Source organism: Schistocerca gregaria, chromosome 7 (genome assembly GCF_023897955.1).
Source record: "Schistocerca gregaria isolate iqSchGreg1 chromosome 7, iqSchGreg1.2, whole genome shotgun sequence".
NCBI lineage: Eukaryota > Metazoa > Arthropoda > Insecta > Orthoptera > Acrididae > Schistocerca > Schistocerca gregaria.
Genome location: NC_064926.1, coordinates 332,658,891 through 332,676,339, shown reverse-complemented (window position 1 = coordinate 332,676,339; position 17,449 = coordinate 332,658,891). Strand labels below are relative to the sequence as shown.

The following is a 17,449-nucleotide window of genomic DNA, read 5'->3' as shown; positions in this document are numbered from 1 at the left end:
ATTTTTTTTCTTAACAGTTATCTCTCAGCACGCTTACAAGCTTCCCAGACTGTTTGTGACCACCCTGTACACTGTGAAGTCACAATACACACTTCTACTGCAGATAACGGTGACCACCGACGCAGCTCTCGGTTGGTTTCACGGTCTCAGAGGTACATGCAGTGGCAGTGCGTTTGTTTTACCCCACAGGCCTCTTCCGTAGCGCCATAATCCACAGTGGAGAAGCGGCCAGCCCCTGGGGAATAATGCCAGACCCAGCGGCCAAGGCGTTCCGCCTGGCGGAGGTCCTGGGCTTCACAGCGAACAACTCTCAGGAGCTGCGAGACTTCCTGCTAACGGTGGACCCACAGGACCTCGTATCCCACGATGACGACATCATCACACCAGAGGTAACTCCAGCAGGTTTATACTACAAGCACCCGTAATATCCACTTAGAGTACTATTACCCAGCTACCGTACTTTACGGACTGTAAGACGCACTTCTTTTTTTCGAAAAATTTCCTCCAAAATTCAGGTGCTTCTTATGCTCTAAATTAATATAAACATTTCCAGTGCTTGATTTAAAATTCCCACCAGTCTTCCAAATGGCAATATATTCAATGCTGCGGGAAACCTATCTCTATCTGGCAACATTGGATTCAACTGGCAGCAGTAGTGCACCGATGCGACGAACGTGAGTTGCGGGAATTCACAAGCTTGCTAACACTAACTCCCTCCAGATCCGCCATCATAAACCCAGAGCACTGTCTAGGCTATTGCAGTCTACGGTGACAGTGAACTTGAATAAAAAGTGATTCGTGTTATCGGTAACAGTACAAAATTTTTGTTAGTAGCTGGTAATAGAAAAAAATAAAAGCATTCATATGATGGGAGCTATAAATTGAAATTAATGGCACATGCAGAACGGTGTTGAAACAGAGCAGCTTAGCAGCATTTCGACCCTCCACCGATAGAAAACCATTCGCGATTCGCGGGCTAGTAAAGAAGAACTGAAAAAATGAGGAAGACTAAATGTGCAAACACAGGACTGAATGCAAGACGATGAAAACTAGAAGATCACGTATTAAAATTGATTCAAGGACACCGTCAAATTCGCATTGGAATTAATACAAAAATGATTCAAATGACACGCTTGTAAGCTAGTGCTACTTTGGTGCTTAACAGACCCTAAGGGTATTGGTTAATGCTACAGGTTAATGAAGCGTCGTGGGCTTTCACGCGAAACAAAATCAAAATATCTCAGAAAATGCCACACGAGTATGAAGAGAAAATATTACCTTTCTGTCGCTTTATTATTCAGCACCGAAAGACAACTAGCGTGGAACTAAGCCACATGGCAAATATGGATGAAGCTCCTCTGACATCGATGTGCCGAGTAACAGAATTGTTTCCATGAAAGGCGCTAAAATTAAATCTATAAAAACAAGTGGTCGTGAAAAACTACACTACACTGTTTTCTTTTCATGCTGTGCTGACGGTACCAAACTTAATCCAGTGACCATTGTCAAACGCAAAATACTGCCAAAGCCTTCTGAAATACCGCCAGGTGTTGTTCACGTTCGTGACAGGGGCTGGATGGAAGAGGCCAGTATGAAATTATGGATTAACAGTGTGTGGAGAGAAGGAAAGGTGCTTTATTGAAGAAGAGTTCTCTTCTTGCGCTAGTTCAATTTAGTAATCGTTTGAAAACTCCTGTGAAAGAGAAACTGAAACAGGGAAATACAGAGCCGGCTGTTACCGGGGGGACTTACTTCACAATTGGAACCTCTTAATGTCTCGATAAATAAACCACTCGAAGTGTACAGGGTGGTCCATTGATAGTGACCGCGCCAAATGTCTCACGAAATAAGCATCAAACGAAAAAACTACAAAGAACGAAACTCGTCTAGCTTGAACGGGGAAACCAGATGGCGCTATGGTTGGCCCGCTAGATGGCGCTGCCATGGGTCAAAGCGATATTAACTGCGTTTTTTTTTTTTTAAATAGGAGCCCTCATTTTTTATTACATACTCGTGTAGTACGTAAAGAAATATGAATGTTTTAGTTGGACCACTTTTTTCGCTTTGTGATACATTACCCGTGTTAAAATGGACCAATTGCGGAAAAAGTTGATATCGTGTTGATGTGTGGCTATTGTGATCAAAATGCCCAACGGGCGTGTGCTATGTAAGCTGCTGTGTATCCTAGACTACATCATCCAAGTGTCCGGACCGTTCGCCGGATAGTTACGCCATTTAAGGAAACAGGAAGTGTTCAGCCACATGTCAAACGTCAACCATGACCTGCAAGAACAAAAAAAATGGCTCTGAGCACTATGGGACTCAACTGCTGTGGTCATTAGTCCCCTAGAACTTAGAACTACTTAAACCTAACTAACCTAAGAACATCACACACATCCATGCCCGAGGCAGGATTCGAACCTGCGACCGTAGCAGTCGCACGGTTCCGGACTGCGCGCCTAGAACCGCGAGACCACCGCGGCCGGCGACGTGCAACAAATGATGATGCCAAAGTAGGTGTTTTAGGTGCTGTCGGGGCTAATCCGCACACCAGTAGCAGACGGATTGTGCGAGAATCGGGAATCTCAAAAACGTCGGTGTTGAGAATTCTACATAAACATCGATTGCACCCGTACCATATTTCTATGTACCAGGAATTGCATGGCGACGACTTTGAACGTCGTGTACAGTTCTGCCACTGGGCACAAGAGAAGTTACGGGACGATGACAGATTTTTTGCACGCGTTCTATTTAGCGACGAAGCGTAATTCACTAACGGCGGTAACGTAAACCGGCATAATATGCACCATTGGGCAACGGAAAATCCACGATAGCTGCGACAAGAGGAACATCAGCGACCTTGGCGAGTTAATGTATAGTGCGGCATTATGGGAGGAAGGATAATTGGCCTCCATTTTATCGACAGCAATCTAAATGGTGCAATGTATGCTGATTTCCTACGTAATGTTCTACCGATGTTACTACAAGATGTTTCACTGCATGACAGAATGTTGATGTACTTACAACATGATGGATGTCCGGCACATAGCTCGTGTGCGGTTGAAGCGGTGTTGAATAGCATATTTCATGACGGGTGGATTGGCCCTCACGTTCACCGGATATGACGTCTCCGATTTCTTTTTGTGGTGAAAGCTGAAGGATATTTGCTAACGTGATCCACCGACAACGCATGACGACATGAGTCAGCGCATTGTCAATGCAGGTGCGAACATTACGGAAGGCGAATTACTCGCTATTGAGAGAAATGTCGTTCGACGTATTGCCAAATGCATAGAGGTTGACGGACGTAATTTTGAGCATTTATTGCATTAATGTGGTATTTACAGCTAATCACGCTGTAACAGCATGCGTTCTCAAAAATGGTAAGTTCACAAAGGTACATGTACCACATTGGAACAACCGAAATAAATTGTTCAAATGTACCTAAGTCCTCTATTTCAATTTAAAAAACCTACCTGTTGCCAACTGTTCGTCTAAAATTGTGAGCAATATGTTTGTGACTGTTAGAGCGCCATCTATCACAAAGCGAAAAAAGTGGTCCAACTAAAACATTGATATTTCTTTACTTACTACAAGAATATGTAATAAAAATGGGGGTTCCAATTTAAAAAAAAAAAAAAAAAAACGCTGTTGATAACCTTTTGACCTCTGGCAGCGCCACCTACCGGGCCAACCACAGCGCCATCTGGTTTCCCCCTTCAAGCTAGACTAGTTTCGTTCTTTGTAGTTTTTTCGTTGGAGGCTTATTTCGTGAGATATTTTGCCGGATCACAATCAATGGACCAATCTGTTTATGAGACAGGAATGGAACAAGTGGATGATGGATGAAATCCATCATGAATTCACGCCGAAAGGTGCATTAAAACGACCTACAAGCAAACAAGTGTGTCAGTGGATAAAATAGTCGTGGTGTAGAGTGAGAGAAGACATTATTGTTAAATCTTTCAAGAAGTGGGGCGTGAGTAGCGGTCTCGATGGCAGTGAAGAGCAACTTGTATATGAAGAGGAAACTGGTGAGGACGAAGAGGAGGAAGAAGAAGAAGAAGAAAGTAAGTTCAAATGAAGATTTTTAGGGACTTTAAAGGTCAGTTGGTTTTATAGACTAAGAATTTTTGCTAATCTGGCCTTGCAACCTAATAATAGAAATAGTAAAGATATTATTTTTTAAAAAAAACTGCGTAAAAATTAAGGTGCGTCTTATAGTCGGTAGTGCCATATAGTCCATAAAACACGGTGTATAAAGATCTCGAATAATTGTTAATGGACATGAGGTACCAGATAGATTATTGGAAGAAGGAGAGGGCATACGACATCCAACAAGACCTTATCTAGTATAGCACTGTAACATTCAACGTAACTATTGAAGACAGCTTTATTTTTACCTATACTACAAAGAAGACAAGCAGAATCATCCACATTCCCAACACATTCTCAAATTATTTAGTAGTTTTACAACACACCATGTTACAACGCCTCCCAAGAACGCCACGTGCAGTGACGAACGCGTGGGCGGCCGGCCACGCAAGGCTGGAAACAAAGGATAAGCTGAGAAGTCATTAATGAATACGAAATCAGGTGAGAGATTATCGTATAGCACCATAAAACTGGATATCGTGAATTGCAGCTGCACAACGGTTTGGATTCACGATATCCAGTTTTATGATGCTTTACTATAAGCTCGTTGATCCGAAAAAAGCGTTTGGGGCCTGAAGATGGCAAAATGAATTGCCGAAATTGATTGCTTTCAAAATAAAATTAAGTAACTTAAAGTGTATGGCTGTTGGTAAAGTTTATTGAATTGAAAAGTACGCACCAGCCGATGTCCCTGGACATACCGGACCAATAGAGATTCTAATAAGTCTTCTTGGAAGGTCCACCAGCTGCCGTTTCGTCTGCGACTGCCTCTTGTCCGCAGATAAGCACCGCGATGCTAGGGTAAAGCTCAACGGTTCGTTACTTCGGGCAGGTCTAGAAATGATGCTCCGATTCGTTGCCAAGTCCTAATTCTCGTGGTTCAGTATTCTCTCTCACCACTGTCATGGAGGTAAACCTGTGTAGTTATAGGGCATTTTTCTTCCTATAGCCTATGACATTCTGCGAATCTGTCTACGTCAGTGAAGGCTGCCCTCGATTAAGAATACTTTGTTCTGTACTCATTTCGGAATATATCTCTTGTGTTCCTTACTAAATCTTTTTTTCCGATTTCTACCGGCTTTCCCTCTAGCATCCATTCAAACCAGGAGTCCCTTGCAAGGACGGCCGCAGTTCATGCCTTCCCACGGTCTGATATATTAATATGAGATCCCGATAGTCTGTCAATATTTATCTCGCCCGCTACCTGGCGGGTGGGGTACGAGACTGTGACAGTCAGATTAGGTGAGGTAGTACACTTTTCAGTGGGGTATGCAGGAAATCTTCATCGCCAAGCAACTGAAAACGTCCTAACATAACATTTTGTTTTGGGCAGTAGACGGAGCGAGAAGGCTCGATAGTTAAGAGACTGAGCTCCAATTCACGAAGACGGTAGTTTAGATCCTAGACTAGCCATCCAGTTATACATCTGCTGTCGGTTCTCTAAGTTGCTTAAAGTAAATGCGGTGAATATTATCTTGAAATCTAATTTTGTGCTCCATTTGCAATGACCTCATTATCGACAGAAAACTAGCCGTTAACTTCCATTTCCTTCTAATTATTGATAGCTTCCCTTGAATTTGGCTACGTAGAAGAGGTACATATTTGAGTAGTCTCTTCTACTGGACATGTCTGACAAAACAGGCATATTCCTCTGTATAAGTCCTAGAAGTTTGTAACGGGAATTTTCGAACATCCTGTACAACGAAAAGCAAACTGAGACCGCAGCGAAATTTCATTTAACTGACTAAACTATTTAATTGCATCAGGTGACTGATGTAGTCGTTAAGTCATCACCCATCTAAAAACAACTAGACAAAGCATAAATACGTGATAGATAAGTTTAAGGGTTTCTGTCGGAGAAAATGTACCGCTCTATGTAATTTGCTGGTGGCTTGGGATTAATTCTACATACTTATAGACATGCTGCTAACTGCTTACACACTTGTATTTCTCGGATTCTGTCTAGTTGCTAAATGCTTAAATTATTGCTGAATCACCCCCAGATGTACAGGATCTGCTTTGTATGCCGTTCTTGAATCCAACTGGCTGTAGAAAGGGTGTACCGTGGTCGCATTTATCTTGGCCACCCCAAATAACTACACTCCTGGAAATGGAAAAAAGAACACATTGAAACCGGTGTGTCAGACCCACCATACTTGCTCCGGACACTGCGAGAGGGCTGTACAAGCAATGATCACACGCACGGCACAGCGGACACACCAGGAACCGCGGTGTTGGCCGTCGAATGGCGCTAGCTGCGTAGCATTTGTGCACCGCCGCCGTCAGTGTCACCCAGTTTGACGTGGCATACGGAGCTCCATCGCAGTCTTTAACACTAGTAGCATGCCGCGACAGCGTGGACGTGAACCGTATGTGCAGTTGACGGACTTTGAGCGAGGGCGTATAGTGGGCATGCGGGAGGCCGGGTGGACGTACCGCCGAATTGCTCAACACGTGGGGCGTGAGGTCTCCACAGTACATCGATGTTTTCGCCAGTGGTCGGCGGAAGGTGCACGTGCCCGTCGACCTGGGACCGGACCGCAGCGACGCACGGATGCCCGCCAAGACCGTAGGATCCTACGCAGTGCCGTAGGGGACCGTACCGCCACTTCCCAGCAAATTAGGGACACTGTTGCTCCTGGGGTATCGGCGAGGACCATTCGCAACCATCTCCATGAAGCTAGGCTACGGTCCCGCACACCGTTAGGCCGTCTTCCGCTCACGCCCCAACATCGTGCAGCCCGCCTCCAGTGGTGTCGCGACAGGCGTGAATGGAGGGACGAATGGAGACGTGTCGTCTTCAGCGATGAGAGTCGCTTCTGCCTTGGTGCTAATGATGGTCGTATGCGTGTTTGGCGCCGTGCAGGTGAGCGCCACAATCAGGACTGCATACGACCGAGGCACACAAGGCCAACACCCGGCATCATGGTGTGGGGAGCGATCTCCTACACTGGCCGTACACCTCTGGTGATCGTCGAGTGGACACTGAATAGTGCACGGTACAGCCAAACCGTCATCGAACCCATCGTTCTACCATTCCTAGACCGGCAAGGGAACTTGCTGTTCCAACAGGACAATGCACGTCTGCATGTATCCCGTGCCACCCAACGTGCTCTAGAAGGTGTAAGTCAACTACCCTGACCAGCAAGATCTCCGGATCTGTCCCCCATTGAGCATGTTTGGGACTGGATGAAGCGTCGTCTCACGCGGTCTGCACGTCCAGCACGAACGCTGGTCCAACTGAGGCGCCAGGTGGAAATGGCATGGCAAGCCGTTCCACAGGACTACATCCAACATCTCTACGGTCGTCTCCATGGGAGAATAGCAGCCTGCATTGCTGCGAAAGGTGGATATACACTGTACTAGTGCCGACATTGTGCATGCTCTGTTGCCTGTGTCTATGTGCCTGTGGTTCTGTCAGTGTGATCATGTGATGTATCTGACCCCAGGAATGTGTCAATAAAGTTTTCCCTTCCTGGGACAATTAATTCACGGTGTTCTTATTTCAATTTCCAGGAGTGTATTTGTCCAGAAGCAGAAAAAATGTTTCGAGCAAAAGTCGTTTCACCATGTAAAACAAAATTCACTTGACTCTCGTACAGTAGCAAACAGAGCAGCTACACAGGGTAACCTGACTCGTTCGCTTGCTGGAAATAATAGTAAACAAATGGAAACCCAAGAAAATTGTACACCAGTCATTCGGTCAACTGTCTTCAGTTTTTTGTGTACACAATTACACCAACGAAGATAAGGTAAAGACACTTCTGACGTATGGAGAATGTTAGTTAGCAGAACAGTAACGACCGGTTTGCATTTTCTTTGTGCTTGTTCTTGTTAACTATCAACTCCAGAAAGTGGACAAGTTATGTTTCCCTCAGCAAATGCAACGTGTACTAGTACATGAGAGACACAGACAATTTCGTGTTACTTTTTTTAAATATTGTGATGTTTATTTGAATCGCCCATTGTGATACGTTTTGAACATGACTTGAGGAGAGGGAGTTTATTACTAGAAAAAGATATAGGGCACTATTTAAAAAAAGGAGTGCTGCACATATCTTAATAACTAGCAAAGTTACAAGAAAGGCAGCCACGCTAATTATTCTCACCGCTGGTAAACAACATTCGCTTCACACATGTTTAATTTTGCTTCTCAAGAAAATAGTTACTGGGGTTATCAAGAAAAACTGGACACCCTGTATAATCTGCTATCTGTCTTTTATTCTTACAGCCTACTAATTCTGCCGTTGCCGCCTTTGCAGGAGGAGATCCGCATCCAGCATCTTGCCTGGCTCCCCGTGCTTGAACAGGACGTGGAGGGCGCCTTCGTTACCGAGTGGCCGGCCGAAAGCCTGAAGGCAGGTCGTTTCAACAAGGTCCCCGTCATCACGGGCTTCACGTCCGGCGACGGACTCGAGCTGATTCAACGTGAGTTTCAACCTACCCAATGGACTCTGACCACCGTAGTTTTCGATCCGTTAAACCGACATTCTGCTATTTGCTACTGCTAGTAACATTCTGTCAGTCCTTAAAGACACAGTCAGTACTGAAACAAGTTGTAATGACAAAAAGTTTATTAATTGTAGCTCCTCAACCCTAATTTTAACAGAACAACTTACACTGTAACGGTGCGGCGACAAACTGACTTCTTCTTGACGGTATTCGAGATCATATCAGAAAACAGTAAGTACTCAGACGCAAGTTTGGATGATAATCTCAACTGTTGTTTGTTTGTTGGGACGTTAGAGCGCAAAACAGCTGATCTCATAAGGGCCCAAATCATGACATAAAATTGACAATTTTCTACGGAAAGTACTCCGTGATTCATGAAATTTACTGCCATGTATGTGCCTAAAGGGCATTAGTGGGTAGGTAAAACTATAATGAATAATTATAGTGAGGCTAGAACGCTATTTAAAAAGAAACACACCAAGCGGAAAGCTAAAATTAACACATACATTAAAGTGAAAGGTATTAAAGAACTGACATTGGATTAGTATGTGGTCTACCATCAGTGGTTCTTTACAGTAAGAACGAAGAGGTGCGGGGTCGCCGCTTAACAACTGACGATGGGTGAAAAGACAGATACAAAGATCTCCTCGCAACCAGATGGACAGAGGTAAATCGCCCAAGCCGTAGGAAGGATATTAATCTCCCTGAGCTTGTTTACACGGGGAAACAACCAATGTTCGTGCCGGAGTGGTAGTTCCTATATACAACACTGTTGAGATCGTCCGAGGGGGCGGAATTGCTAAGTGGTCATGGAAGTAAAACTGCAGCATTGACAGAGGCAGCGGTATTAGCAGCAGCAGCAGCAGCATCTTCATTCCACGACATCCCGATAGGTCCAGTTAAGCAAAAGAATGTTGTACTGGCACCAGCATCAGCGAGCCAGTGAAGCCATTCCTGGGTCAGTTGGTCTAAACGGTGGTACGTGTTCATCGCACACGGGCTCTGGAGAGCACTGAGGGTATCAGAGTACGCAACAGATTTACAGAATCCGTGTCGCCGGATGTATAAGGCAACGCGGAAAAGGGCAAACAGCTCTACTGTAAAAATCGAGCACTGCCCTGAAAGGCGATATATAAAAACCTCTCCGACGGACAGTAAAGGCGCATCTAACATCACGGAGCAGCACATACTGTTGCTTCTTACAGGAGGACACAAGCTTACCTCTGCGCTCTCAAAAAGTTCAGCAACATATTTCCACAGCGTGTTAAACGTAAAAATGTCCAGTCACTCGTCCTACAGAATGTTCACTATCGTGATGTAATCTACCAAGGCACGAGTAGTGACAACACAAGACAGTTAGAATTAACCATGAATGCTTGTTTGCGTGACAGCTGCAGCATTCGTCTATTTGATCATGTGATTGATACATACTTCCTGCTAGATTGATTGCAGACAGACAAGTTACCTGACTCCCAAACGCTCAGTTTGCTTGACCAGCTCCTCAGTGTGCATGAATCCCAGCACCTTGCATCAAATATTAAGTACCTGTCATCTCATCACAATCGAAGCACAAGGCCCCACTTAGCTAATTCCTATAAAATTTGATTTAGATGCCCATACCATTGGGTTTTACCCAACCTGCAATGCCCTCAAATATCACGTCCACATTTATATATTCTCTCACTTGCTACAAGCAAAATATCAGTCCTACAGAAAAAATGAACAGGTTCTCTTAGTTGTTGTTGCTGTTGTTGTCTTCAGTCCTGAGACTGGTTTGATGCAGCTCTCCATGTTACTCTATCCTGTGCAAGCTTCTTCATCTCCCAGTACCTACTGCAACCTACATCCTTCTGAATCTGCTTAGTGTAGTCATCTCTTGGTCTCCCTCTACGATTTTTACCCTCCAGTACTAAATTGGTGATCCCTTGATGCCTCAGAACATGTCCTACCAACCGATCCCTTCTTCTGGTCAAGTTGTGCCACAAACTTCTCTTCTCCCCAATCCGATTCAATACTTCCTCATTAGTTATGTGATCTACCCATCTAATCTTCAGCATTCTTCTGTAGCACCACATTTCGAAAGCTTCTATTCTCTTCTTGTCTAAACTATTTATCGTCCATGTTTCACTTCCATACATGGCTACACTCCATACAAATACTTTCAGAAATGACTTCCTGACACTTAAATCTATACTCGATGTTAACAAATTTCTCTTCTTCAGAAACGCTTTCCTTGCCATTGCCAGTCTACATTTTATATCCTCTCTACTTCGACCATCATCAGTTATTTTGCTCCCCAAATAGCAAAACTCCTTTACTACTTTAAGTGTCTCACTTCCTAAACTAATTCCCTCATCATCACCCGACTTAATTCGACTACATTCCATTATCCTCGTTTTGCTTTTGTTGATGTTCATCTTATATCCTCCTTTCAAGACACTATCCATTCCGTTCAACTGCTCTTCCAAGTCCTTTGCTGTCTCTGACAGAATTACGATGTCATCGGCGATCCTCAACGTTTTTATTTCTTCTCCATGGACTTTAATACCTACTCCAAACTTCTCTTTTGTTTCCTTCACTGCTTGCTCAATATACAGATTGAATAACATCGGGGAGAGACTACAACCCTGTCTCACTCCCTTCCCAACCACTGCTTCCCTTTCATGTCCCTCGACTCTTGTAACTGCCATCTGGTTTCTGTACAAATTGTAAATAGCCTTTCGCTCCCTGTATTTTACCTCTGCCACCTATAGAATTTGAAAAAGAGTATTCCAGTCAACATTGTCAAAAGCTTTCTCCAAGTCTACAAATGCTAGAAACGTAGGTTTGCCCTTCCTTAATCTAGCTTCTAAGATAAGTCGTAGGGTCAGTATTGCCTCACGTGTTCCAACATTTCTGCGGAATCCAAACTGATCTTCCCCCAGGTCGGCTTCTACTAGTTTTTCCATTCGTCTGTAAAGAATTCGCGTTAGTATTTTGCAGCTCTGACTTATTAAACTGATAGTTCGATAATTTTCACATCTGTCAACACCTGCTTTCTTTGTGATTGGAATTATTATATTTTTCTTGAAGTCTGAGGGTATTTCGCCTGTCTCATACATCTTGCTCACCAGATGGTAGAGTTTTGTCAGGACTGGCTCTCCCAAGGCCGTCAGTAGTTCCAATGGAATGTTGTCGACGCCGGGGGCCTTGTTACGACTCAGGTCTTTCAGTGCTCTGTCAAACTCTTCACGCAGTATTGTATCTCCCTTTTCATCTTCATCTACATCCTCTTCCATTTCCATAATATTGTCCTAAAGTACATCGCCCTTGTATAGACCCTCTATATACTCCTTACACCTTTCTGCTTCCCCTACTTTGCTTAGAACTGGATTTCCATCTGAGCTCTTAATATTCATACAAGTGGTCCTCTTTTCTCCAAGGGTCTCTTTAATTTTCCTGTAGGCAGTATCTATCTTACCCCTAGTGAGATAAGCCTCTACATCCTTACATTTGTCCTCCAGCCATCCCTGCTTAGCCATTTTGCACTTCCTGTCGATCTCATTTTTGAAACGTTTGTATTCCTTTTTGCCTGCTTCATTTACTGCATTTTTATATTTTCTCCTTTCATCAATTAAATTCAATATTTCTTCTGTTATCCAAGGATTTCTAATAGCCCTCGTCTTTTTACCTACTTGATCCTCTGCTGTCTTCACTACTTCATCCTCCAAAGCTACCCATTCTTCTTCTACTGTATTTCTTTCCCCCATTCCTGTCAATTGTTCCCTTATGCTCTCCCTGAAACTCTGTACAACCTCTGGTTCTTTCAGTTTATCCAGGTCCCATCTCCTTAAATTCCCACCATTTTGCAGTTTCTTCAGTTTTAATCTACAGTTCATAACCAATAGATTGTGGTCAGAGTCCACATCTGCCCCTTGAAATGTCTTGCAATTTAAAACTTGATTCCTAAATCTCTGTGTTACCATTATGTAATCTATATGATACCTTTTAGTATCTCGAGGATTCTTCGATGTATACAACCTTCTTTTCTAATTCTTGAACCAAGTATTAGCTATGATTAAGTTATGCTCTGTGCAAAATTCTACCAGACGGCTTCCTCTTTCATTTCTTCCCCCCAATCCACATTCACCTACTATGTTTCCTTCTCTCCCTTTTCCTACTGATGAATTCCAGTCACCCATGACTATTAAATTTTCGTCTCCCTTCACTACCTGAATAATTTCTTTTATCTCATCATACATTTCATCAATTTCTTCTTCATCTGCAGAGCTAGTTGGCGTATAAACTTGTACTACTGTAGTAGGTGTGGGCTTCGTATCTATCTTGGCCACAATAATGCGTTCACTATGCTGTTTGTAGTAGCTTACCCGCATTCCAATTTTCCTATTCATTATTAAACCTACTCCTGCGTTACCCCTATTTGATTTTGTGTTTATAACCCTGTGGTCACCTGACCAGAAGTCTTGTTCCTTCTGCCACCGAACTTCACTAATTCCCACTATATCTAACTTTAACCTATCCATTTCCCTTTTTAAATTTTCTAACCTACCTGCCCGATTAAGGGATATGACATTCCACGCTCCGATCTGTAGAACGCGAGTTTTCTTTCTCCTGATAACGAAGTCCTCTTGAGTAGTCCCCGCCCGGAGATCCGAATGGGGGACTATTTTACCTCCGGAATATTTTACCCAAGAGGACGCCATCATCATTTAATCATACAGTAAAGCTGCATGTCCTCGGGAAAAATTACGGTTGTAGTTTCCCCTTGCTTTCAGCCGTTCGCAGTACCAGCACAGCAAGGTTGTTTTGGTTATTGTTACCAGGCCAGATCAGTCAATCATCCAGACTGTTGCCCCTGAAACTACTGAAAAGGCTGCTGCCCCTCTTCAGGAACCACATGTTTGTCTGGCCACTCATCAGATACCTCTCCGTTGTGGGTTCTTTTAGTAGAAAATTTAATTTAGTTAAATTTTGCACTGGGATACGTTTGGCTAGAGGGCGTAGTTTTCGAGTTATTCAAGAAAAACCCTCAAAAGTAACCATCAAATTGGTTTTCCTTTAATAACTCGGAAACTGCGGGCTCCAACAAAAACGTATCCTAGTGCACAATTTAACTATGTTACATTTCCTACAAAAAGGTCCTGTTCATTTTTTCTGTAGGACCAACAGTTCGTGCATAGTGAGTGAGAGAATACAAGAACCTTGAGCGTTGTATTTGAAGGCGTTGTGGACTGCCTAAAACCCAGTAGTAGGGGCAGCTATAAAACAGAAACAGTAGCAATCTCTTTCCTGTCATCCGCCTCTAGAACACGCTGCCTTGCACTCTGTGCAGAATCCAGTCCACTGTTGTTTTTAAGAAGAGAGTGAAGCACTTCCATCTGTCACCCTCATACATTGCCCCAAAAATTACATATATCGCACTTTTTTCCCATCTGTCTGGCAACGCAGCAGCTATACTTGTATCTCTTTTCATTTCTCAGTCAGTCATGGCTCTTTTATTTTTCCTTTCTCCATTAATTGTGATTTATTTGTTTTCTCTTCTACCTCTCCCCCCTCCTCTTATGTTCACTGCTACTAGCACTCATACAGTAATTGGTCAAGCCATTGTGGGTACCTGCTTAATAGCATGTTGCTCCACCTGTGGAACGTAATACAGCAGCGATTCGGAGTGATATGGATTCGACAAGTCCTTGGTGGGCCTCCACAGGTATGTGACAGCAACTGTCTAGGCACAGATCACAGAATTCCATTACATTCTTGGCCAGTGATTTGAGGGCATGAAATTGGCACCCAATAGGACTTCAGTTGTGTTCAGTCAGATTGAGATGAGTCGAATCTGGCAGCTGAGAAAGCTATATAACTTTACTATCACGCTCCTCAAAGCCTTATGGCACCATTCTGGCCTTGTGACAAACGCTGTTATCATTCTGGAAGATAACCGCCTTCAGGGAAGACATCAACATGTTAGGATGCAAGTGGTTCGCAATAGTGTTTACGTGATCATAGCCGTCATGTTGCCTTCGATTACTACCACAAGTCCCATGGAAACGAAGGTGAATGTACCCTACAGCATAATACTGCCCCCATGTCTGTGTCTGTGGCCGCTGCATCTTTCGAACATCTATTAGCCTGGAATTGGAGATGACAATCGACATGATATTTGAAAAATTTAAAAAGGCGTGATTCATCCAATGAGGTGACACATTTCCACTGATTCACAGTCCAATCCTGATGATCTCGTGCCCACGCAGTCGTACATGTCAATGCCTTTGACCTATAATGGGAACACTTAGGGACCGCCTCGTGTGAAGCCCTTCAACCAGTTTTCATAAATGCTCATGATAGTAACACAAGAACAGCCAACCAGCTTCACCAATTCCAAGATGCTCGTTCTCTGGCCTCAGGCCATAACAATCTGCTCTTTGTTAAAGTACCATATATCAGTGGGTTGCCTCATTTAAGGCCCTTGTAGTCGTCATAATGATTCACTTGTCTCTGCCCCGCTAATATAGAGCGACTTTGCTAAATGGGGACAGACTGGAAGAAACGCTACCAGAATGATAATGAGCAAAAAAAGGTCATATAAGCATATGGCTGGAAATGCCTTCCATAGGACATACACTCAATTGAAGGTGGAGATAAAAAATCATTGACGGTGACCCCAGTGTCAGCACCAGTCAGATGGCTCTCCAGCATGGGGTACACCAGACGACTGAACAGACCTCCAGGATACTGGGATTCCTGTCATCCATCCTATTTACAGATGGAGGGCGGCTGCCTTCACTTGGGGTGGTATCAACACCTTCACAACACCTACCTGTAGGCTACAGAGAATCCCCATGGCTTGGTGGCAGCAAACTGTCAACACCAGTTCAGCCACAGTGTGTGGGCGGGGATTATTGGCGACATTTTTCCACAACGTCTCAATTCCGAGGCATATCTGCACTTCCTGCAGATGACCAAACCTCCATTGCTGGAAGATATGCAGTTTGTAGGGTAATGTGCCTAGTACATTATGGTGCTACAGCATATTGCCTTCTTCAGTGTGGGGCTAAAACACTAGTACAGACAGAACATTCTCACTTGTGTGGTGTGTTCTCATGAGTGTTTTCAACTACTGAAACACACATTGTCAAGGATACTTTATCTCTATCTCTCTTGGAACGCATTTCTGGCTGTATATCCATATGACTTTTTTGGTCCTTACTGACTCTATGATCTTTTTCTGGGGCTCAACTTTTAACAAAATCATCGTGTATATTTTCCTTACCATGTCACGGGCTGCCACCTGGCAGCTTTCAATCTCGCAGTGTACAGGGTCATAATGATTGGACTAATCACTGTAGTTTAAATCTGCCTTCCTGTAATCTGTCCTGACTGTTGTTCTTCTCATAAACTAACGTAAACTATGTTTTTTCTCCCTTTTAACAGTAACTTCTAAAGTTTTATTCTATACTGGGTGTAGCTTATAGCATGATTATAGTAATGAATGAAATGCAAAATAAGTAGAATGCCTGTTTAAATGTAAAAGATGGTCAGGTGGCTTTAATGTTGTCAGGGTTTTCTAATTAAGCTAGAACAGAATACCATCACAACTAGATCTCTAACACATTCCTCTAGGTATAGACTGTCGTTGGGCTGGCTGTTTTTTTGTAATTCATTTTTAAGTGTGATATTTCCATTGCAGACACGACATTTCCAATGACACACACACACACTGTCAGTGCGTTATCACAATGGGGATTTATATAAATAATGGCGACCCTACCAGGATAGTTCATAAATAGTAACGTCAAGGAGTAGTCGGAACTTATACTGTCAGCACATCATATTGTTGTAGGTTTAGTTAGTAGGAGGACTGGCCACAAGTTCAGTAATTTAGACTTCAATTATGTGGGAGTGCAACTAGTTCTGAATACAATTTGAATACTGTAAATTCATATGATATAATTAGTCATATATGTGTTCTGCTGCACAATAATCATATTTTTCTTTTTCAGAATCTTTTTGTGTTTTCTGATCCCATACTTTATTTTTTCTAGACTTTGTGCCTTGTTGTTACTGTGTTGCATATTAGTTATTTGTGTGACTACCACAGAACTTCGTATAGACAGTTAGGATGCTGTAACCTGTCAGTAACAATTAGGTACAGTCAGATACATCTAACATCCAGCTAGTTCAATGTAATTTTATATATTTTCTTGTACATTATTTTTCTTTACGTGGGGAGTCTAGAGAGCAGTGTTACTGTTGACACACAGTAAGGCGCGTAACGCTAGCTAGGAAGATAAGTTAGAAAATGGAGACGAAATGGTATAAAAGCGTGATGTTCGCAAACATATTTTGGATGAGGCAGATAGCATCATTCCGGCAATCAGATTCTGACAGCGAATTATCTTTTCTAGATTATACTAGTTATGTTGATGTGAGGGGATGTCACTCAGATGACGAAGAAGAGACGAGTGGGCACGTTGAGGCAGTATGACGATTCGGTACTACAATGTAGATGTGTCAGATAGTCCGAGAAAAAATTTTTGTGGACCGCCGTCACTTGGGTCATAGAAGCACACGGATGTGAAATCAGGATCATGAGAGGGAGGACTCTCGCTTGTCAGTTTAGATGGAGTCACAGAAACCCGAGGTAGAAAGATGAGTAATGAGGTACTGTGCATACTCGATTTAAGAAAGTTGAAACAAGACGGAGAGGCAAATGCGAAACGTTTACAAGGGGAAATCGATAAGACACGGAAACAGATAGAGAAGGAAAGCTAATTTGATAGCTGGACAACCAGATGATGGTTTTCCACGCTGAATTAAAAAAGTAAATCTTTGAGGTGAAGAA

At 43.2% G+C, this 17,449-nt stretch overlaps 1 protein-coding gene across 2 annotated transcripts in view; it reads left to right on the top strand.

Annotated features, from left to right (window-relative positions):
- LOC126282201 (cholinesterase 1-like) overlaps positions 1-17,449 on the top strand; it is an 80,155-nt gene that overhangs the window by 33,898 nt on the left and 28,808 nt on the right. For both annotated transcript variants that reach the window (XM_049981734.1, XM_049981735.1), the window contains 2 exons: positions 190-389; positions 8,418-8,583. In XM_049981734.1, coding sequence (XP_049837691.1) covers positions 190-389; positions 8,418-8,583 — 366 coding nt within the window. The remainder of the gene's footprint in view (positions 1-189; positions 390-8,417; positions 8,584-17,449) is intronic.